The 24,979-nt window shown below is 46.3% G+C and overlaps 1 protein-coding gene across 2 annotated transcripts in view; it reads left to right on the forward strand.

The window, feature by feature from the left end:
- Window positions 1-251: 251 nt before the first annotated feature.
- The window catches only part of LOC144790985 (uncharacterized), a 298,192-nt gene continuing 273,464 nt past the window's right edge, over window positions 252-24,979 (forward strand). The window contains exons 1-3 of one of the 2 annotated variants that reach the window (XM_078665606.1): window positions 254-385; window positions 2,160-2,317; window positions 5,118-5,324. In XM_078665606.1, coding sequence (XP_078521732.1) covers window positions 5,145-5,324 — 180 coding nt within the window. In that variant the 5' untranslated portion in view covers window positions 254-385; window positions 2,160-2,317; window positions 5,118-5,144. Of the gene's footprint in view, window positions 386-2,159; window positions 2,318-5,117; window positions 5,325-24,979 lie in introns of both variants that reach the window. The other variant, XM_078665607.1, reaches the window with a different exon arrangement.

Here is a 24,979-nt window from a genome sequence, read left to right on the forward strand (position 1 = left end):
AGTCTGTGAACTTGTAATGACCTATGGGTACAGTCCGTTGTGTTAGGTGGATTTTGTTTGCTCGGTGAGACACTTAAATTGTGTCACCAGTCCCAACAATCATTTGAAAATGTTGTAAGAGGCGAGTAAAACCATACCTTCAAACGGAAGGCATTTTTTGCAGGGCACAGCCTTGGCAGCGCTGCCTGGAGGGCGGGGTTTGCAGCGCGGGGGGCGTGTCTGCTCGCTGGTTAGCTGTCTGCTTCCATAGAAACGGAGGGGAGACGCTATCAGCGCCTACTGTCGGGATTCGGTCTTTGAGGGACGTGGCGAGCTGTGTCCATTTCACTAGTAGACCGTTTTTCCATTTCATGGCACACACGAGGACAATTCCTGAAATGTACAGGTATTTATTTTGGTGTTCCACAGAGTTAGTGCCTTTGCACTTGCCCTGCCACTCCAAAGCACGGCCGCTGCTTACATGATTTACTTGGTTGCCCGGTGTCGTGCGGGGATGTACCCCTGGTGTTTCGCTTAAATCAGGGTGAACCATTCCAATTTTGTAAATTCGGTAAGTGTGTAATTTCTGGCGGAATGGATGTGCGTGAGAGCAGTTATAGAAAGCGGATATCTGACCGGAAACTCAGCCACACTCAGGGACATTTTAAGGATTTTGGGGGCCCTGGGCCAAAATTATTTTGGGGGCACCTGTTTGGAACAGCTTTGAATTTATGAACCTATTCCAGCTCTTTCATGCCCTCTTTGGCCAGGTTACTGACGGTGCAAAGGACACTGGTCCAAGTTATAAATGTGTTTACATCTAATATTCAGGATAGTGACTTGAGTTTTCTATATTGTAACACAGCAGCAGCAGCTCACTAATATTACTGCAAATAATCTCAGTGACACCCTCCCAATTCTCATATGAAAGTACCTGTTTTGATCTAAAATAACTTTTTGTAATGGTTTTATAACATTTCTCTGCAAAATGTCTGTAATAAAGAGACTTTGGCACATCACCCACATTAAAAATAAATTAAAGGAGAAAGGTATTTAAAACATTCTTTTTTATAGATGTGGCTCTAAAAGGGGCCCTCCTGAAAGGCTGGGGCCCTGGGCCAGAGCCCACTTTGCCCTTGCCTTAAAACGACTCTGGCCACACTATCATTGTGCATGCCAGTTTTTATAAACCGCACCGCCTCTGTGAATTCAGTGGCTTCTAGGCACTTTTATATTTCACCTGGAATAATACCAAAAATAGGCACGGTAGACATTTAATGTTATGTCTTTTTTGGAAGCTGCACACAAACTTGTAAAATACTTGTTGGGGTAGAATGCCATGTTTCAATAAAAACAGGCATGAAGAGTGTTCGATCCCTGCAAGAGCTTAACATCCAGTTGCCCAGGTAAAAATGTTTATATAGTTTGTACATTGGATTATACAGATGTTCTCAGAGCAAAAAAAGAGGAATGTTATTGGTTACATTAGAAAACCAACTTATTGCAATAGACAGACACTATTAGAAAGCAACAAAGGCAAATGACAAGCGGACATTTTCCCACAACTGTTTAGTAGATGTTCAAAAGCCGATATGCTGGCAGCCAGCTTCCAGTAGCGGCCATATTTAACTGGTTTTGTATTTAAAGATGGGTATTTCTGGCGTTCCTTCATCCCTTTCCAAATGATGTCATTCTTTTGTAGCTTGTCTTACACCATAGACAGTTATATTCTGGAGTGATGTATGTTGAGCATTTTCTTTCTGTCAGTGCTCCATTTTGATTAGCACTGTTTGGTGAAGAAAGCTTACACTAGGTCCAATAAGGTTTCGGTGCTTGTGTAAAAAAGGTATACATAGAAAAAAAGACGTTGACACATTTTGTTGCACGCTATCAGCCCGCGACACCACGTGCCAGATTTACCAGGAGATTTGTAAATCTGTAACCTAAAAGAGTGCATCCTATCTAGGTGCAGATTTCCAATGCTTAGTTTGGCATGCACTAGGACTAGAAATCTACACCAGTCGAAGCTTTCCTGAGATGCTACCAAGTAAGTCATGCGATTTTTACAAATGTTGCTGTTTCCTCAATGAGAAATACTTCTCATGGTTCAATTCTCCAATAGGGAAATCGAGGCACACCGTGAAATTGCATTGTATTCCTTTTCTTTTTTTCCTTCACAGGGATATCATTTTTCCCAAAGAAACCTGCTAAGGAAATGCCTCTTTTTGCACGATGACCCCCAAACCTTTGGAAGGATGCTGTTCCTCGTTTTTCGACTCTGAAATTGCACTGAGTCCTGCCAAACATGCCTCCATGCCAGGGCGCTGAGACGTAAAAGGTACATGCCTTTTTGGTTCACCCACAACTGGCATAAGCTAACTTACCTATAAGTGCCTACTATATGGTACAAGGGTTACCTGGAAATGTGGGAGCTGGTTTTTGTTGCAATGAGGGCCGTTTTTGTTAGTGGGGGCCATTTTAGTTAAGCAGCAGTGCTTCATTCACACTAGCGCCTTCACCCACCTCCTGAACCCACTCCCTACCCCGTGGGGACAGTCTGATAGAACTGCCAGGGCTGCTTTGTGTTCTCAGTCTGGCCCAGGCCTCAAATAGCAGTAGCAGGCCCTGGGTGTGCACATCCCAGAAGCAGTGTGCTGCAGTCTGGGACACCTGAAGGCTTGCTGGCACCCCCATCTCAGAGCCCAGCCCAGGCTAAAGGCCCTGCCAGTCGAAGGCTGTAGCCAGAAGGTTGCTCCTGTAGGCAGTTTCCGTCTAAATTTCCATTAGGTGCAGACAGTTACATCTGGGTAACATGAAGTAGGCATTTACAGCTGTCAAATCACATAAAGTGCAATATAGGGCATCCGTGATTAGCTACTCAACAAACGTAGAGAAATCAAGATCTTTTTTTTTTATATACCCAGTAACTTCTAACACTTACTGTCAAGAAAGTAACTAATTGAAGTTTGTAGAAGAGAATTGTATGCTTCTGCCCCACAACATTAGCTAAGTACATGTTTTTTGCTGAAAACTGTTCCTTGCATGTAGTTGTTCTGCTCTGACCCAAATTTAGCTGCCCCACAAAACTGGAAGCCATCTAAAAATCCTGGTTATGTGTATACAAATGTCCTACTCAAGGTCTGTTTGCAGTGTCACTCTTTTATTCTAACTGTAGGCAGTGGACATGTCAGTGGTGGAAGTGGACTGCACCAAGAGTGGAAGTGGGCGGCAAACTCCAAAGATCATTTTTATAACAGATTAAGCACTGGCTGCTGCAATGCATAGTGGGACAGTGAAGGCCTTATGATGGGCACGACCCCCCACACAGGCATTCACTGTTCCACCTTGCAGTAGGAGACACTACTGGGGACAACAGTTGGGATAGGAAAGTGGCCCATAACATGCTCTGTAACTCAACCAGTTCAACTTCTGGGAGACCTGCAGTGCTGAGGAAATAAATAAAGGAGGCACTCGTACTGTATGACAGCTGATGTGTTGCTGATCAATCAAGCACACTGCCAGCTCCCTTAACATTGTGTGTTAATAATGAGGATAAAATAGAAGATGCTGCCCCTGGAGTGCAGAAAGCACAATGGAGCCAGCTATCCTTGCTGAAGACTGCTGATAGCCAGAAACCGGTCCTAGGATGCTTGATTCCGGTCCAGGGAAGACATGGCTTGGCAGTTCGGGCTGGACTGTTCCCATGAGACACAGGGTCAAGACTGATTTGCATATGGCCATGTCTGAACTGGGGTGGCTTGGTGAGCAAAATAACGATGGATTAAACCCAGATCTGTGACTGGGGGTGAATGTTTTGGCATTGTGCAACATTCCGTCCATCATCTTGTGTGTTTTGCTGATAAAGCATGCACCCTGCTCACTGCCTGCCTCCTTCACATTGATGGGAGAGAGAGTCCCTGAGCACTTCTGCGTTCCTTCAAACTTAGCTTCTTCCCATTATCAGTACCCTCCATACCCCCCTAAAATATATAATATATTTCCGAAATGGGCGAGCTTCCCACAGTCCGCCTCAGAGAAAAAGATTCAGTTCTGTAAAATACCAAATATATCCCCAATCTACATAAAACATTCATTTCTGTTTTTTCACTCCCAGTGTTATTTAAAGAAACCAAACCAACCACCTTGGAGACCTTTCCCTTATGTAAATGGCGGAAGATCAGCCGGAGAGCTATGTGCAGAACAGACAGTAGCACCTGCTGCACTGTTTTTTTTTGTTGTAGTTTTATATAGCGTGAACTTGATCAGAAGGTTTTGGAACGCTTTACATGAGCACCAGTTACATTACACTGTTGCCCCAGAATGTCAGCTGCGAGGCAGAAAGAAACACTTTCATCCTGGAAACCGGTTTTGGGGTATCATCCCACTTCAGCCAGGCTAACTTGACTCCAGTGATATGGTATACCTGTTCCACTCAAGAGGGAAAATGGTCGGTAGAGAGAAGGAGAGGGGGTTAGCTATAGAAATGGAAATTTGTGAGCTACAGAGAAATAGAACGTTTCCTTTCCCAGGGCGCCCTTGGAATGTGAGTGCCCTGGGCAATTGCCCACTCTGCCCTTGCCTTGAAACCCTTCTGAATGTCAACCTGCTCTCAGGTGTTGGTTTCTCTTCAGGGATGTCAACTCCCTCATCCCATAACCTCCATTTTTGTCTCTGCATCTCTGTGGTTCCACTCAATGAAAGGAGAGGCTGCACCTGAGGTAGCCGCCGATGGCGAATCAGCCTCCTCAGAAATGTTTCCCAGGGGGCGACCAGAGATGCTCCATCTGTGTGGTCATCGAAAGGCCTGTAGCTCCCCATTCAGTGGTTTCAGCTGCATACTCCAAACATGTGTGACCTATCTGCCCGTTCCAAAACAGTGATGTAGGTCAAGAGGCAAAGTACTGACTAGGAGCCCAAGATAATGGCGGCCATCTTGAGTGCTGACTTGGTTGATTGTTACTTCTTTGATATCACAAGTCACATCATTCTCAGTAATATTAATGGTTGATAGTTTGTAATAAAGTATTTTTCCAGCTTCCAATTAATGAAAATTATTCATTTTATTTATACATTTCTTATAATCCTGCAAACTACAATTATGTATACAGCTGGATAATTGAATTATGTGTTTTTGACAGTGTTGGGCTTGAAAAAAAGACATAACCATGCCAGAGAAAAAGAAAAAGGCTAAGAAAGCCAAGAAGCGCTCCATAGCAGATGTTTCTATTCTGAAGAAATTCTTCAAAACATATGAGAATCACTGTACGAAAGAAAAGAGCGCTGTCAGCCCAACCATCAAAAAGGGCTTGCGACGCTGCATAGAAAATGAAGTGAATATAACAAAGGTAAATATCAATGTCTTAGTGTTCTTAAAACAAAAGCTTTGTTATTAAAAGCCCTTCTTCAAAATTTTATTCAAAGAAATGTTTAGAATTTGAGTTCTTGATGTTGGAGCAGCGTTGCCCATCATATTCTATCTGTTCATTGTCCTGCACTCTACACTGTACAATAACTTTGCTAAGTGCAAGAAGCGATGACCGATACTATATTGGGACATTGCATTGAAGAGATAATCCCATTCCAAGGAGTCAAATGCCTTTTCAATATCTAAGGCCAGCCATCCAGCTGAAGGTCAGGCATGGTGGGTATAAGTCATGACTGTAAAGAAACGGCGTAGTTTCAGCGCAGTATTGCCGGCAGGGACGAATCCATTTTGATTGGGGTGGACCAAACATGGTACCAGGGGTGCCAGACGATCCACAAGTGTTTTTGCCTGGATCTTATAACCAGTATTCAGTAGAGCCAGTGGTCTGTAGGAGCCTATTAGCAGTGGGTCTTTATTCAGTTTGGGCAAGGAGAGGACTGTTGCCCCTCTTTGGGAGGCAGGAAGACTGCCGACTGAGAGGACCTTCTCATATAACATCAACAGATGTGAGGCCAATTGAGGGGCATACACTTTGTAGAGCGCAACGGGCAAGCCTTTGGGTCCCGGGGACCTGCCAGTGGATATTTCGTTGACTGACTCTTTAATTTGGATCAGCATGATGGGTCCATTTAGGCCCATTCGCTACTCCATGGTATTGTGGGGCAGTTTCAGGTTGCCAAAGAAGGAGTTAGTGGCCATGACCATCTGGTACACCTGCATATAGTGGCGCATGAGTTCAACATAAGTAGCATATTGTGTGAAAACAATGGTGTCTACACCAAAGCATAGTGCCGTTATGAGGGGTTGTGGCCGATCTTGCCGGATAAGCCACGCTGGGAGCCATCCAGCTCTATAGGCCGTGGCATGTGTACAGGCCAAGTGTAAGGCATAATTAAGGCAATCTAACCTTTTCTAAAAGAACAACGTGTTCGCGACATGCTTCCGTCAGCTCACATGTGGCACTGGGGTCCACAGTCACCTGTTGAGCAGCTGTCTCATGTTACCATGTACGCCCAGACAATGTCTCTGCAGTGTCACTGTGAAGGCATCCCATTCTACCAGTCTTGTGGAAGCTATGTTAACATTATTGTCAAAATATTCTGTAGTCATTGATCCAAGGGAAGATCTGAATGGGGATCTTCCAAAAGTGTAGGTTGCTGGTGCCAGGTAGCAGGGGGAGATAAGGTGCGTCCCAAATACTCCATTCTCTTAATACAAGGAAACAACTATGATGCTCCAACGAATCTGTTGATACAGACATGTAGGTTGCGTGGCACAGAGTAAAAGGAGTATACCTTTGAGGCTGAGGTCCGGAGACGGCAGAATTCGACTAGCCACCATTGGTAGAGCCAATCAGCCAGCATCTGAGCATCAGAAGTCGCAGTTGCTCGGGGAAGAGGGGGAAGGAATGATCAAGGACAGTATCCAGCACACTATTAAAGCCCCCCCCCCAAGATGCCAAGGTGTATCACTCCATTGAGAGAGTGTGTTTGAGAGAGCATTAACATAGGCGGGTTGTCTGAGAATAACGGAGCGGCCATCAAGTTGGTCTTTCACCAGGACATAGCGGCCTTCTGGGTCCAATATTGTGTCTTCTAATATGAACGAGGTCCCAGCTTTACCCACAGTAGTGTCCTCCGGGCATAAGCAGAATAGCTGGTGGCCTAACCTGCCCACTCCAGCTTCTTGAATCTTGAGGGGGTTGTAGGAGCACTCCGAGTTTTTTCTGATTATTCAATCTTGTACACTGGTGCTGCGATTGTAAAGGTTTGTCAGACCTGGTACTGAAGTTGGTTATGGTGAAATTAAGTTTCCACCCAATCGCGCACTGTTCACTTGGCGCCCTGGCGCTTTCTGTAATTTATTCCTTTACTCCTTGTTAAACCACACTCGTGTTTACTTGCATCAGTTTTCCTTTTATTTCATATTTATACTTTTTTCTTTTTAGTTATAATTTCATTATTCAACATTCACAAGGAGTAAAGGAATAAATTACAGAAAGCGCCAGGGCGCCAAGTGAACAGTGCGCGATTGGGTGGAAACTTAATTTCACCATAACCAACTTCACTCCAGCTTCTTTGCAGGTTGAAGGATTCGGAATGGATAAGATGTGTATCCTGTAACAACGCTATGTGCCTGGGGAGGCGTTTCATATAGAAGCAGACTGAGTAGTGGCGTGAAGGTGTGTGCATGCCCCTCACTTTCCAAGTAAGTATATTAAAATGGGTGATGTAGTGTGTGACACGTCTCCCAAACACTGGGCACTACGCAAGTGTCAATGGGAGTGTAGCAGCATGGAGTGTTCATATGAATAGTTAGAAGTGGGGAAATGAGCCACAATCAGCCGCGGGTCATAACTAAACAAATACAACCATAAACAGAAAAGCGTGAATACCAGTGGAGCAGAGGGGCAACATGCTTCCGCCCAAACAGTGATGGAACGAAGACCCAGCAAGGGTTAACCAGTCAAGGAACTAATGGTGGGGAACTAGGCAGCCAGGAAGGGAGCACCCCTTACAATGATTTTAGGGCTACTTGTCTGCATGAGTGATTAGGAGTATCACTACTTCAGTACATATCAAAATAAGTGTATCAGTCCCTCTCTGGTTGTGCCACTATGTGGCTATATGACTACCTGTCTTAGTGTCTCTATGGGTCTCTATATATGTAAATTACTGGCTATATGGCCTGATTACTGGCTGCATTAGTGAGCGCTGGGGTTTAGTACAATGTGCGCAACTGGATCTGTTACTGCTGCATACGTGAGTGCTGTTTGGGCATGTGACTGAGTAATGTGTGTCTCTGTCTCTCTCTCACTGGCATGATGAGTGACTCTGGTTTTGTAAATATTTATATCAGTTGCACTATACATGAGACACTGGATATTTAACCATACTTATTTATATATTTATTTATTTATAACACTTATATAGCGCAGCTGTCACCTTGCAGGTATCCTGGCGCTGTAAACAGTATAGCTCCTGAGATGGTGAGCAGTGGGGACAACAGATAAGGAAAGCCAAAGTTTAACGTTTAGGGAAAGAGCCAGGTTTTAATCCGCTTTCTGAAAGGGAAGAGTTCAGTGATTTGGCGAATGTCGAGGGGTAGGCTGTTCCAAAGTTTAGCGGCAGCAACTCTGAAGGATCTTCCCCCCGTCCTGACCTTGTAGAATCTTGGTATTGAGACAAGACAGGCCGTGGAGGAGCGGAGGGCTCTGGTTGGGATGTACCACGTGAACATGGATCGCAGGGGGTGGGCCCAACTCCGTGTAATGCCTTAAAGACAAGACAGAGTGATTTAAAAGCCACTCGCTGCCTCATAGGAAGCCAGTACAGCTCGGCCAAAGCCGCAGTGGCCGAGGATCTCCTTGACCAGCCAAGGGCTAGTTTGGCAGCGGCAGATTGAGCTCTTTGGAGTCGGTCAAGCAATACAACTGGAGCCTCTAACAGCATCGCGTTGCAATAGTCAAGGCGACTAAGAATAGTACACCTGACTATTAGCGCCCGGGCTTGTAAGGGGAGAAGTGGCATGATCTTGCGTAGGGAGCGCAGGAGGGCCAAGCAGGTGGACACTGTTTTCGCAACCTGAGTTTCCATGCTAAGTTTGTCGTTCATCATGACACCCAGATTGCGAAAGGTGGTAACCGGTTGAGGCTTTACCAGGGCTTCAGGGGGCCAGAAATCGGCTGGGAGTAAGCGAGGGATCCGACTTCCGGCACAGTACAGAACCTCGGTTTTAGAGGAGTTGAATTGCAGGGAATTTTTGTGCAACCAACCAGCTGTGTCTCTCAGACAGCTGTGAAATGATTCCAGGGGGATTGATTCTTCCCCCTCCCAAGAGAGAATAAACTGAGTGTCATCAGCATAGTTTATGGCTTTTAGATTATGGGATTTTATTAGCGTGATCAAAGGTTTGAGGTAGACATTGAATAAAATAGGGCTGATAGACGAGCCCTGGGGCACCCCATGGGGAACTGGGGAGAAGGCAGATTGAAACGGGGGGGAGGGACACAGCCTGCTTCCTATCCCGCAGGAAGGAGTGAAACCAGAGCAGGGCGGTGCCATCAACCCCTGCCTCCCTCAGTCTTTCCAGCAGAGTCACATGATTGACCGTATCGAATGCGGCAGACAGGTCCAGCAGGACCAGGGCTGCTGCCTGGCCCCTGTCTGCGCGCATACGAAGGTCCTCCATGGCAGTGAGAACAGCTGTTTCAGTGCCATGGGCCGGACGAAACCCAAATTGAATTTCGTCCAGGATGTTATTCTGCTCCAGGTGTTTGGAAAGACAGGAGCTCACCCAGCGCTCGACGATTTTCGCCGGGAAAGGTAATAGGGAGATAGGCCGATAGTTCAGTAAACATTCGGGGTTCAAGGAGGGTTTCTTCAGTAGTGGAGTGATGAGAGCCTGCGTCCAAGGAGCCGGAACAACCCCGCAACGCAGGGATTGATTGCAGATTCTGCAAAGGGTACAGAAGAGTTCCACTCCGAAAGCTTTCCAGGTGTTAGGGGGCAGAGGGTCAAGAGGGGAACCCGAAGAAATCCCACGAGCCAAACTATCGAAAGCCGCCTCCAAGATGGGAGGAAATTCCCGCAGGCATATAGTAGGAGAACACCCTGGGCTTATCTTTTTGTAGTCAATAGAGTCAGCTCCAGGGCTAGTGCTCAGGTTATGGATGATCGTCTCGATTTTGTCCTTGAAGAACTGTGCGAGATTGTCACAGAGTGCTTGTGTGGAAGGGATAGTTTTTTTGGCAGAGTTGGGGTGGGTGAGGTTGTTAAGGATCTGAAAGATGCTTTTGGAACTGTTGGCGGTTGTAGCTATAGTGGAGCAATAGTAGGTGGATTTACATTTAATAATTGCAGCTTTATATTCCAGGAGTTTGTTTTTCCAGATCAGCTTGTTAGTGTCTGAATATCCTTGCCTCCATTTCCTCTCAGCCTGTTTGCAGGCTAATTTAAGGGCATTCAGGGAATCATCAAACCAAGGGGCTGATGCTCTGCCCTTAGTTTTGCAACTTTTTAAGGGAACAAGGGAATCAGTAATTGAGGATATCTTAGTGCAGAAAACCTCGTAGTTGTCTACTACTGGGTTGTGAGGGGAGAAACTGTCTTCCACTGGAAACACGGCACCAGTAGTTTTCAGCCTTCCTAGAGCTTTCCAGTCTCTATACATGAATTCCGAAAAGCTACTGTGTGTCGGCGTACTGGTCCCCTTATTAGTAATATAAAATTTAAGAAGGGAGTGATCAGTCCAGCTCATAGGCAGGATATCGTTCAAGTGTACTAGCTGAGGGGTAGAGAAGATGAGGTCGAGTCGATGTCCTGCTATGTGAGTGGGTTCCTTGACCAGTCGTTGGAGTCCCACGCTATCACAAGAGAGCACTAAATTGTTCAGTCCCGTGTCAAGAGTGCCATTCGACCAAAGGTTAAAATCACCTAAAATGATGAGTTTATTGTGGGAGGTCGCCATGTTGGTAAAGGAGGTAAGTAGCGATTGTTGTTGTTGGGAGCTGAAGGTCCCAGGAGGTCGGTAACAGATAATTGCCGAAAAAATAGCTCCTGTGTGACTGTTAATGGAGAGGCCTAGGAGCTCGGTCCCAGCAACCGGGTCCATATCTAGGATGGTAACGAGCCAAGAGGCTCTGTAGATGATGCCTACTCCACCACCGCGGCCTTTGGGTCTAGGGAGATGCAGGATTTTAAAATCCTGTGGACAGGCCCAGTCTAATTCAATTTCACAGTCTGCGTGGGTCCATGTTTCGGTTAGAAAGAGAACATCCAAGTGATGAGTTTCAATCAATAGATGAATTTCGTCAGCATGCTTTGGCAGTGATCTGACATTAAGAAGTCCCCCCAGAAGCAGGCCCCTAATAGCGAAGTCCTGCACTGGGAAGGCAGCGTCAGTGAGGGTGAGATGACTTAGGGGTCTCAAACTGCACATGTGACTGACTGAGACTTTAAAGTGCATATCTTACCCTCCAAGCACATAGCAATCTGCCCTGTGACTTATCTACACCGTTCCTAAGGGGTAACTAGTACATAGAAAAACAGAACTGCACTCTAAGTCACATGCTGTAAATTGAGTTGGTTGGTCAGTAATTTTTTGTTTACGTTGTCAGTTGCACTGCACTCTCACAGAAAATGTGAAAACTAGGCATAAGAATGGTACACCACTCTCATACTGTCGAGGACTGTCCGCGACTATGTGAGGGACTTGGGCAAGGACTGGTGACTGGGTAGAAAACATAAGCAGAAAGAGGAGTACAGCACTGCCCAGGATCATACAGGAAGTCAGAGGAGAAAAGAGATCCCTAGGGGTAGTCTATACAAGGGAACAAGATGGCTAAGTCTCAGAAAGGATTGGCACTCACGAAGCGATTTGGGATTCAGAATAACTACACCCAGAACGAATTTGCAAATGTATATATGTGATCAGGGGCAAACGCGTCATGGAGATTGAGATTGAGGAGTGAGAAAAATAAACAACAAGTTGCCGAAATTATCCTGGTGTTTCGTTCAACCGTGATCAAGTAAACTGTGTTTACGAAACGCGTTGGCTGCTCCTCGAAATGGATACGCTGTAAATAAATAAACTAATTGGAGAAGGTTATATCCTGTGAGCACGGTTTCTTTAATCTGTGAAAGATTAATGTGGATATATTAATACGGCGAGGTTATATATATATATATATATATATATATATATATATATATATATTTTTTTTTTTTTCCATGGTAATGGGATTTCCAAGTCCGCCTTGAAGCACGGAAAGAGGTCAGCGGCGCTGAGGCATTTAAACCTCACCCAGGACGGCGTGCACTGGCAAGCTGTCCCCGCTACAACATGTCCGGACTTTGGGGCTGAGGTGGTCGAAGGGGACCGAAGGAGGCGCATTTTAAATTCACAAGCAGGACATTAGTTCTAATGTGCACGTATTTAGACCTTGCACCTCCGCGCAATCACAAGATTTCATTGCCAACACCCCCCGTATCACCCACCTGGTAACATGAGGATGGATTCTGGGTAATGCAGTTCACAAGGACATCGCGACCAGCATCAGGTGGGCGGACACTCGAGGGGCGGAGCGGACCTTGGACTAACAAAAAGGAGGCAGGACTTACCAACAACTTGCATAGAACCTCCTGACACTTGGGCACTGAGGAAGGCTGTATGAGCAGCCGAAATGCATTCGCCATTCCAAGTGAATAAATGCTGCTTCCAAAAGTTTCCGCTGTTGTGGCCTCTGCTCTCTGAATAGGAGGGGTTCTGCTGCATATATATATATATATATATATATATATATATATATATATATATATATATATATATATATATATATATATATATATATATATATATATATATATATATATATATATATATATATATATATATATATATATATATATATATATATATATATCATGCTCCAAAATTGCCCGACTGGCAAGAAGCACTCGCAGCCAGCGTAGACTAAAAGCCTTTATTGGTGCAGAACTTCTCCAAAGTATCAATGAAAGCAGTTTGTTGCGCGTTTCATGCCTGACACGTTTCGAAATATAGAGAACTTCTTCCTCAGAGGCGTAGGCGCTACGAGAATGTGCAAGTTCTGATCTCGCCCCTTATTTAAATCTGAAATTTTCTGCCCTGAATGGGCCGTCCGGATGGATCTGAGCAGAGGATTTTGGGAGCGTAGTTCAGAACTCCTCCCTTCTCAAAGGTAGCACCATAAATACTGCAGTTGCAGATTTTAAGCCCCCAGTTGGGCCTCAACAGGTTGGTCCGTTCTCATTCCAGTCTGGCTGTCCATGATTAAATTCAGTAAATCCAGTCTGGCTGTCCATGATTACATTCAGTAAATACCAAATTGCGTGGCCCCATATTTTGCAGGGTGGTGCATTCTATGGGGAAGGGCAGCCCTCAAAACATCATGATCCAAAATTGCCCAACCCGCAAGAAGCACTCGCAGCCAGCGTAGACTAAAAGCCTTTATTAGTGTAGATCTTCTCAAACGTATCGATGTAAATTAGCAGTTTGTTGAGCCTTTCATGCATGACGCGTTTTAAAGTATATAGAAGTTCTTCCTCAGAGGCATAGGCGCTACGAGAATGCGCAAGTTCTGATCTCGCCCCTTATCTAAATCTGAAATTGCCCGCCCTGAATGGGCCGCCCGGATGGATCTGAGCAGAGGATTATGGGATCGGTAGTTCAGAACTCCTCCTTTCTCAAAGGTAGCACCATAAATGCTGCAGTTGAACATTTTAAGCCCCCAAATGGGCCTCGACAGGTTGGTCCTTCTCAATCCAGTCTGGCTGTCCACGATTAAATTTAGTAAATACCAAATTGCGTGGCCCCATATTTAGCAGGGTGGTGCATTCGTAGGGGCAGGGCAGCCCCCAAAACATCATGCTCCAAAATTGCCCAACTGGCAAGAAGCACTCGCAGCCAGCCAGCGTTCAGAACTTCTCCAACGTATCAATGAAAGTTAGCAGTTTGTTGCGACTTTCATGCCTGACGCGTTGGCCCCATATTTTGGGAGCTCCACACAGTAAAACTGAAACTCAGCAAGTTCCTCACCCACAGTTGCTATCACAGATTCTGATTGCAAATACCCACATATAGGATATACATGCAAATGCAGGGTCTGTGGAATGGATAACTATGGTGATGTTATTAAAGTAACTCAAAGTCAATAGTCACAGTAGATAAGAAACACTATCTAGGTAGTCAGCTGTGCCCACGGATCCTGGAAATCAAACAGGAACACGTAAGGTGGGAACAGCAAAGATGTAGAACTAACCACAAGCACAGTAGACAAGGAGCTAGAAAGGAGGAGTGCTTGGCAGGAAAAAGGGAAAACAAGGACACACTAGGCAGAAAGCAAGCAGAAAACATAGAAGGAAACTAGAAGCAAGACAGTAGACAGGAAGACAGAAACTAAGGACTGAAACAGAGGTAATAATAGACAAGCAGGAAGTGGGATGAAGGAAAAACAGGAGAGCAGATTCAATGATGCATTAAAAAGTACTAGTTCAGGAATCAAAGAAACAAGGAATAGCTAAGGATCAGGAGTCAAGGTGGCACTGAAGACAGTGCTAATTCAGGTACAATGAATACTATAGCTCTGGAATGGGAATCAAAGGAACACTGAAGGTAGTTCTAGTTCAGGATTAAGGAATACTATATCTCAGGAACAGGAATCAAGAAAACACCGAAGGCAGTGCTAGTTGTGGAGCAAGGATAGCTATAGCTTAGGAATCAAGAGAGCATTGCAAACAGTGCTAATCAGGAACAAGGAATAGCTACAGCTCAGTGACAAGGGATAACAAAACCCAGGAATCAAGGAATATCAAACGCTCAGGGAACAAGGATATCAAAAGCTCAGGAAACAAGGATCGGTCTCACCGGAACACAGCTACAAAAACCAACGCTGGACTGAAGGTAGCTGGGACTTAAAAGAACTCACAACAATCATGTGCATCAGGTGTGAGCAGGCTAGCAGCAGCCAGCCACAGGTGAGCTGAATTCCTCCACCTATCCTTGGCCTGCAGGGTTGGAGATGAAGCATTGAGCAGGGGATTATAGGTAATGGAGTTTCCAGCAAGAGCAGACTGGCTTCCACAAAACCCAGCATAGATTAGGAATGGATGTTAATTCCCAAATAGTGTCCAAATGGCTGGAAGTCAGGATATGCATGCAGGGTAGTGTCTGGAAGCTTATTAGAACACTGGAAAGTCACACCAGAAGGCCCCTGGTGGTGGGCACGAGAGTGCAGGGAGCAAATCATGACACATTGAAAGCAACCATTAATGGCAAACTTTACAACTTTGCTCTGCAATTCTCTCAGCTAACGCCCGTCCGGCCGGCCACCCTCACCATAGTATCGGGCCCTACATCTAAGTGACAGATGCCGTATCTCCTGATCTGCTAGCTCGTTGTACTCCGTCACCTGTGCTCTTATAGCAGCTGGTGTAGCCGCATCAGGTGTTTCCTCATATTGCCGTTCCAGCCGTGCCAATTCACGCTCTATTTTCCCCATGGAGTCGTGCAGAGATTTAAGCACTCCTGCCTGCAGGCCAATACAGGCCCCTCGAATAGTTACTTTAAACACCTCCCAGATGGTACCCATACTCTGCACCGATCCAAGATTTTACGCAAAGTAATTTTCAATAGCCTCTCTTAGCCCTTCCTTAAAAACAGGGTCTAATAAAGCCGATGGCTGCAGCTTCCATCTAAACGGGGCCGGCGCATAGGTAGGCAGTTGCATCTCAAGTAGTACCGGCGCATGGTCTGACAACGTTCGGGGAAGATGTGACACCCGAAACACCCAAGTGTTGACATCATGCGTCACCAGCCAATAGTCCAACCGAGACCATGTGTTGTGTGTGTATGAGTAACATGTTCCTTCCCACAACCCAGGATGTCGCAGTCTCCAAACATCATCAAGCCCCAAGCCCGACATTTCATCATTTACATCCTGTGCCGCCCTTTTAACAGTAGTGCTTGTGTGTGAATACCTGTCCATGTCTTGATCCAACACCACATTGAAATCCCCTCCACAGATTATAGCAGACATCGGCAGCCTATACACTTTATTCCACAGCAGGTTATAGAACTACGGATCATCTATGTTCGGGCCATAGATGTTCACCACCGTGAGCAAGGTACCACAGAGCCTACCCTGCACTATAATATATCGTCCATCTGTATCAATTTCTTCATGTGTGCTCTCAAATGGGATACCTCTTTTTATTAGTACCATCACCCCCCTCGCATATGACGAGTATGAAGAGGCAAAGCGAACTCCAGCCCACCTTTTGGCTATGCATGACGCAGTACGGTCAGTAAGATGCGTCTCTTGTAGGAGCGCGACTTGGACATTGTGACGGTCCAAGTACGCCAGCACCTGTCTAGTTTTTTCGGGCTATTTAACCCCCTGACGTTCCATGTGATCCACTTAAGTTTACCTGCACTTTCCATCATGTACTAGATTGAGGCAACACCCTATGCAACCCACCAACATTGTCCCTGACAGATGCATGCAACCTTCTAATGCCAAAATAGTTCACAGTGCTGTACAAAAAAACAACGCCACAACATTCCCCCCCGCCTGCCCCCTCCCCACAACTTTACCAATGCCCATTCTGATCTCCCCCACCCCACCCGCGCATACTAGAAGACCTCACGAATGGTTGCATACTGAGTAGCACCAAACATTTTTCGCTACCAAACAGTCCAATTGTAATCCTCAGCAAGTCCCAAGAACAGTCCCCCCTCCCCTCCTCAAACACCCCCATCCCCCTCCCACTTTAGCACCCCAATCATGCCAAAGCCATCCCAACACCCGTCCAAACATCCCCCCCAGCATAGTAGAACCAAACATATTTGGGGCATACCCATATTTGGGGGGCGCGGAGCCAAGACACTCCCACATAGCAGAAGTTGACAGAGCACTATTATTTACAACAATGCATCACAAACCCATTGTCCCAGGTACAGCAGTAATATGGTGACTTTCCTGCCTTGAGAATAGGCAATAACACTGAGTACAGTGCTGTATATGTATACCACAGATCCTCAAGCCATGTGCTTAAAAGTGAGCAGAATGCGCTACTACAGAAAATAACAGCAAGTCTAATTAAATGACTAAGAGGATTCAGGACTGTTTTAGCAACCTGCGTTGAGGCGAACGGTTAATGTCCTCAGATCGAGCATCCTAATACTAACAGCAAGAGGGTACACTAACAATGGGACCCCACAGGTATCATGGTAGTGGAACAAAGAGAGGGTAAAAGTGCCAACAACAGTACAACTGTACTGAGTCCCCCCTACTCAACCTCTTCAGACCCTGCCATAGAGTCCCGCTTTCTGCGCTTTAATGCCTTAGCATGGTCCATTGCGGCCTTGGGAGAGCTGAAAACCTTGCCATCACCCATCGTGCCCACACAAAGCCGTGCTGGGTATAACATGGCATATGGGACCCCCTCTGCCCTCAGGAGCTGTTTCACTGCACCAAATTCCCTTCTCGCAGATTGTACAGCTACCGTGAAGTCAGGAAAAAACGCCAACACTTTGCCCTGATGCGTGATACTGCCTTTCTCCCTAGCCAGGCGCAAGATAGTATCCCGGTCCCTATAATTCAAAATGTTGGCAATAATGGGCCTTGGGGGGGGCCGCCGGAACCGGCCGTGCCGCCAGTGAGTGGTGTGCACGTTCCACGATAAAGGCATTGGACAGGTGTTCTGTTCCAAAAATCTCTGTAATCAGGTGCTTGACAAAGGTCTCCATTCGTCCCACATTGGTCGACTCCGTCAGCCCAGTAATACGTATATTATTGCGCCGGGACCGCGCTTCTAAATCCTCATTTTTAGCTTGGATTACTGAGAGGACCTTTTCCATGCCTGTGGTCCTGTCCGATACATTCGTCAATCCATATTCAGCCGCAGGAACCCTTTGTTCCACCTCCCCCATTCGCGTATTTTGCTTCTCCAATTGAGAGGACATATGATCGAGGCGATGATTGACCGTCGCCATCGCTCCCTCAATGGACTGTAAGGTGCGCTGCATAGCCACTATTGTAGATTCCAGCGTGGGAGGATTGTCAGTGAGCGCTTCCGCTTCAGTATCAGAGGCCGCTTTCTGCGGTGTCTTGGGGGCCCTCCTGGACTCAAAGGTAAGACGGGGTTGGGACTTATCCGTCCTGCCCATGATTACCACTGCAACTCAATACCACCAATGAAGAATGTACCTCAGTTGTAAAGAAGCTCACAACCCACACACAGGCAGAAATGCGATGGGGGGACTCTTAAAAGCTCCAAATATCACAGGCTTAGGGATTGGGTCTGTACCAAGCGGCTCCCATCCAACAGTGCTAACCGCCGCGGAGGCACCTCACAGTTCAAGCAGCCAGCGGGCCCTACAGACCCCGGAGCAGCTCAATAGCGCTATAAGACTTGGCCCAGTGTACCACAGCCAGCTGTGTTAGAAAAATATATTATACAATCTGCCTCCATTTCCATAGTTCAAGAGCAGAAGGCCCTGTTATGTTATGTTATTTAAATTTGTAACGCGCGCAGATACTCGTAAGTGTCCCGGCGCGGAGCAAAGAGAGGTACCAACAGACAATTAGGTAAAGAGAAAAGTTTTCAATTTCTTCTTAAAAATGTCTGATCCTGGATATTCCGGAGAGAAAAAGGAAGAGCATTCCAAGCAACCGCCAGTTTCCTTGCCAAGGAGCTGCCACCCAGCCTCTGACGTTGGCAACGGGAGACCAAGGCCAGGCATGGGACAGAGAATGTAAGTAACGAGCTGGGGTGTAAAAAGCAAAGCGTTTCTGTAAGTAGGTGGGGCCAAGCCCATACAGGGCACGATGGGCCATGACCAAGGATTTAAATTTGACCCGTTCAGCCTCCGGCAGCCAATGCAAAAAGCGCAAGTGCAGTCTCATGCTAGTTCTGATGGGAACTCCCAAAAGGAGCCTGGCTGCCGCATTCTGGACCGCCTGAAGTTTCCTTAACAAGTAATCCGGAATGCTCACATAAAGGGCATTGGCGTAGTCCAATCGAGACAGAATAAGGGCACAGATTACGTTCAGAGTAAGGCCTATAGAAAGATCCATAATGCACAGAAAAGAATGTATTGCAGGAACCCCCTCAACAGTCCGCGCGCCTCATGCCAGTAGACACCAACTGCAGAGTTCCACCAGTGCTAGCAGTTGCCTCGCAGCTCTGTCCTAGGCCCACTCATTCACCCGCCAGCAGGCCTCACCGTGCCCTGTATTTGTTCAGTCCCCACCACAATCTATGCAGCACTCATAGGTACAGCTCGCTCCCTTAGCTCAGCCCTTCCTCCTGCAGGTCCGGTAGCAGCAGTGTGAGGAGCCCACAGCACGATCCCTTCTTGCCGGCAGTCACAGGTGGTCCTAGTGCTCCACCTCAGCCTCTGCTTCTCTTCCAGGCCCCGCGCCAGCCACAGCAGGCAGGACGCAGCCTCAGCCTACGACCAGAGCTCGCCTCCGCGGCCCATACCGCAGGGAGGCCGCAGCCCCCACCTACCGCCGCCAGCGCCGACGGGCGCCAGCTCTGCAGGGAGATCTACTTGGGAGGCGTCAGGCAGCTGTTCAGGGAGGCGCCGCCCGATATCGCTGCCGTCAGTGATCCACACCAGTCACCGCACAGGATCAGCCTCACATGTGGGGGCACTCTGAGCAATCCGCTCCACACCGCTAACGGCCTACGACAGTCGTCCTGTAGTGCACAGCAGGTCCTACAGCAGCCGCCCCACTGCGCAGCCCCTCCGATGCAGCGGGGGTCACGCAGCATGTTGAATCAGGCCCCCGGTCCAGTCAGCTGACCCGCGGCCTACCACGCCTCCACAGCCGCCATTTGCCACAACATCGCCTCAGGGCAGGACAGCCCGTTTCACCCGTTACCACAGTTGTAACTCGATCTCCACTGCCACCAATAAATTCAGCAAGTAAGTAGGAAATCGCACAGTGTCATGGCATGCTCGTATATGTCTTGATTTTTTTTTTTGTAAGACGTTTATTAGTGATATAGAGCAATACACAATGCGAGCCTACTACCCTGCCGGCCGGCTGCAACACTTCACATAACTGATGTCTCACGATTTCTATTTTTGAAGGAACAACGCTGGATCTTCAAAATGAAGACTGATATATCAGGGTTGAACGACAACATTCCTTGGGTCTCCATATGACCATCCTTGACTTTCCATGATAGCCCTTGGGAGTTGTAATTTCTATACATCTTTAACCAAAATACAACAGTTTGTTCACCATCCCCTCCATTGACCAAAATCATTTTCCACAGACATTGGGAATACATGATCTTGATCCCATTGGTATCAGTCTGGGGTTTAGTATGTACTTCGCGGGTGCTCTACTCCTGTAGCCACCCATGAAGTGTTCGTCCTGTCTATCAAGGAGCTAAACTCATGGTCTATAGTGGTCAGATTGTATCCCTGGTGGCTCACACTTGGCCACTTGACCAACATCAGTGTTAGGGTAGTTCTCACCTTTTACCCCTACACGGCCTCTATACTTTGCAATTAGCACTGTGTTAATTCCAAACAACGTATTTAACTCGGGCGTGTTACAAACTTTATTACGCCCTTTATACAAGAGACTGTTTTAATAATTGCCATAAACATGAGGCGAAGTCATTCTCTTTGTCCTGTTGTACTCACACAGTGCCTCCATTAAGTCTCCTGACTATGGACTTGACACTATTAGATCTAGAGCTTTTCCTCGCCTCAGTGTTAGGGTAGTTCTCACCTTTCACCCCTACACGGTCTCTATACTTTGCAAATTAGCCCTGTGTTGTTTCCAAACAACTCATTTAACCTGGGCGTGTCACAGACTTCATAACGTCCTTTTGACAAGAGCCTTTTTTTGTAATAATTGCCATGAATACGAGGCGAAGTTATTCTCTTTGTCCAGTTGTACTTACACAGTGCCTCCATTAAGTCTCCAGACTATGGAGACGACATTATGACATCTAGAGTGTTTCCTTGCCTCCACGGTAGGCTTTACGGGTGGTTTTAGAATAATGTCCAGCCTTACGAGCGACCACGCTCTACTTTTGAGCCACTTCTCCCGTCAGAAACTGTGAAAAACCAGCCGCGCATGCGCGACCGAGCGGTGTTTGTTTACACTCGTGGCATGCCTCTGCGCATGCCCCAGGGTCTGCACGCATCGTGGTGCGCATGCGCGTTGTATCAGACGCTCGTAGATCAGCATTGCCAATTGTAGGGCAGCTGTCGGTTATTACGAAAATTGCTCCAATCAGAGCAGGTATATAACCTCGCGCCTCGCCTCTCGTCGTCGCCTCCCCTTCGGCTTCGCATTCAGCCGAGAGGTACCGACGGAGAGGTAAGCAGGAGCGTCGCGCTGTGCTAAAATTGGTGTAGGAGCCTTGTTTAGCGACTGAGCTTTGAAGAGTTTGACCTGCTTTTGTAAGAACCAGAATTTACAAATGAGTAAGGACTTGTAATATGCCTAAACATTGCAATCAAGCCTTAGTTGCAGACATTGGCTATGGTTGTTTCTTACAGCCCAAAAACCTTTAATTGTATGGTGGATTAGACATACCACGGTACATTTCCATATGACAATTGTCACTAATGAAGAATATGTTTTCACATAGGATCCTTTCAGTCAGTTTAGTTTTGTTATATTAGTCTCAAATTCACCAGCCTTACATTGCTCTCCATGGGACTCTGGATCTTGGTGGGCAATTTAACAACCAGTTTTATATATGCACAAACCCTTTAAAACATAGTTTTGACTCAGGACACTATTTAAGCCCTCTGAGTCATTTAGGCTTATATATTTATATATGTTTTTTGTGCTTAGAGCGGGGCCTCATTCTCCGAGCCGTTGCCGGGTGAGGTGAGGTTTGACTCCCACATACTGATGGGTAAGTCGTGTTTACTTTATTCTTTGTTGAATTACATGTAGCAGTGGCGATGGTTTACTTTTCTGGTAACCTAAATAATATTTACTGACTGTTCTAATAGGGACTAGTCTTGCTGAGCTTCTTTTTGGTCCTTATGACATTTTTAGTTTGCATAGTGTAATGAACACAAAATAGTTTTGTCTTTTCTGTTTCTTTTACAGGAGTGTATCCACCTTCGAGATATTCGCACAAGGGGATACGGTAGGATGGTCATTGTGACCACACGAGTAGTTTGACAGTCTTTTGAGGATTCTAGGTCTGTCTTCTTCACTTTATAAGAAAACATTAGCGTGTTTTCATGCAGTAGCAACAGCTTATCTATAAGGCCCTGAAGAATGCCGGTGTAGTCACACCAGTTGGCAGAAACATGTTGGCCGCCTTTACAACATAGCTAAGCAACAGTGATTTTTTCACACTGTTCTACACCTGTTTTTAACCTGACGTCCTGGTGAATACTAATAAAATTTTTTTTTTTTTTTTGCCAGGAACGCCATTTTAACATCACTCACTCACTCTTTTGTTTGCACTGCACACGACCAGTACCATGTAGTGGCATGGACACTCTCACCGTTCGAACCAGAAGTGTGGGCTCTATGGCCAATTCATCTGGGCCTTGACGCACTACCCTGGTTCCAGTTGTCCTATATGACGAGGCTCTGCCAAGTGGGTGGTCGGATAGGATATTGACTACACAGCTAGTGTCATGTGACCATTTGGACTGATCTTGTGCAATCCAACAAGTGTGGCATCTTAGTAAGGATCTTACGGACTCAGCCTCTGGTCTCGTAGACCCTCCAATTTTTTCGTGTTATTTCATTGGCACTCTGAGCAATCCGCTCCACACCGCTAACGGCCTACGACAGTCGTCCTGTAGTGCACAGCAGGTCCTACAGCAGCCGCCCCACTGCGCAGCCCCTCCGATGCAGCGGGGGTCACGCAGCATGTTGAATCAGGCCCCCGGTCCAGTCAGCTGACCCGCGGCCTACCACGCCTCCACAGCCGCCATTTGCCACAACATCGCCTCAGGGCAGGACAGCCCGTTTCACCCGTTACCACAGTTGTAACTCGATCTCCACTGCCACCAATAAATTCAGCAAGTAAGTGGGAAATCGCACAGTGTCATGGCATGCTCGTATATGTCTTGATTTTTTTTTTTGTAAGACGTTTATTAGTGATATAGAGCAATACACAATGCGAGCCTACTACCCTGCCGGCCGGCTGCAACACTTCAATGTATCGAAGAGAGAGCAGAAAAGAAAAAGAACTGAGATAGGGGAAAAAGAGAAAACAAAGAATATACATATTACTCCCGACCACATCATCCGAGCGATCGGCATAGATCGTTGTTATAGGTATCATGCTTGCTCTCATTTTGATTGTACATTTGAATGACGTCTTGTTTTATCATTTTTTAACTAAATAAACGAACTCTGTAAACTCAACTGTCCTTATCCGTGTGTCTCTGAATGGTCGCTGTGCCATCGGGGTAGCTTTTGGAATCTGCTATATGGATACTCGTGGCTGTCATGGACAGACCCTGCAAGTGTGTCATGTGGATAGAATTCGTTGATGCCCGTGTTCTTTCTAGCCATATGGTAATGTATGTCGCCTACACATAGCGGTGATTCTTTACTTATTACCAATGCAGTATGTATATTGTATCATGGATGAATAGCATAGCCTAAGTGTGTACTGAGGAGATCCGTCTTGCATCAGGACTTATAGCAGGGAGGCTTGAGTGGTTTTGCTCTGTGGTAATGCAGCATTGTTCTGGTCGTTTGTGCCCCCGCTAGTAGGGTTATGCGTTCTCAGGAGATTGTGTTTTGGCGTCCTATGGGAGGTGGCATGTAGATTTGTCACCTACTTGTGTCCACCCCACGTCTAGCTGACATGGCGTGGTATCTTTCAATATGTCATATAGTCCCGGGATCCGAGCAGGGTGTGTGCCTAGACCCCTAGAATATTACATTCAACATCGTAACTAGTGCGGCAGCTTTAAACCTGCCATCGCCTTGTCCTAAACCAGTTTCAGGCCTCGTATATGTCTTGATGCAGCGGATATTTGTCGGATGGTGTCCCGGTCAGGCAGAGCCTCACATCAGTGTGGCCATCTTGCTGTGCGCCCTCTAGAGCCCCCCACTTCATAAGAAAATCTTGACTAGGAAAATAAACCCTCCTCCATAAATAATAAGTCTAAACCACTCTTACTTGAACTAATACACTACACTCTGTTTAATACTCTCCTCCTCCCCAGTCTCTTAGCTGAATTTCCATTGCAACCCTCTTTTTTACCCCCTCACCCCCCTCTCGAACCAATAGGTCACAAGTTCACAACACATTCTAGAAGCAAAATACTAGTTTCAAAATGAACAGCAGCAGGTAGAGTTGACTATTTATAATTGAAAGCATATCCAAGTTTGCACTACATTTTTTATTTTTATCAGAGCCAATCACAAATATACTTACCTATCCTTTATAGACACTACCCAATTTTATAAACTTGCATATTTACACCATCCAATGAAATATGTTTTTAAACCAACTCCTGTCCTCCATTTTAACTGCCTTTCGTTTTGAAAACTGTCTCATTCAGCTCCAGCCTTCTCCCTTGTGCTACTACTCCTTCCCGTGTGCTGCTACTCCTTGCCTTCAAAATGGTTAGAGTGTGGATTGTGGACCACAGCTTTGTGTTTTGGGCTATAGAATGTGCTAGAAAGAGTGGCATTGACATGGACTAAGGTTTGGATAATGTGGACATTAATTGGATTGACCAGAGGGAGTTAAAGTTGCATCAATTGCTGTCTTTGCTTTAAAAAATTGTGGAATGCCAACACCCTGACTTCATGATTGTGCACTGTGGTGGCAATGACCTAGGCTTACTTGCTGGTGTACCCTGGAAATCTAATGAAAGATACCTTTGCTCAATTAATGGTACTTTTCTCTCAGACTGCCTTGGTATTCTCCAACATATGCCAAAGGCAGAGATGGAAGTGGTAAAACAAATTCTGTCCACAGATAGACAAAGTCAGGAAACATTTCACTAAAACTGATTCTGCATTTCTCAAAGACCATAACATGGGCTCTATCTACAACAACA

Source organism: Lissotriton helveticus, chromosome 11 (genome assembly GCF_964261635.1).
Source record: "Lissotriton helveticus chromosome 11, aLisHel1.1, whole genome shotgun sequence".
Lineage (NCBI taxonomy): Eukaryota > Metazoa > Chordata > Amphibia > Caudata > Salamandridae > Lissotriton > Lissotriton helveticus.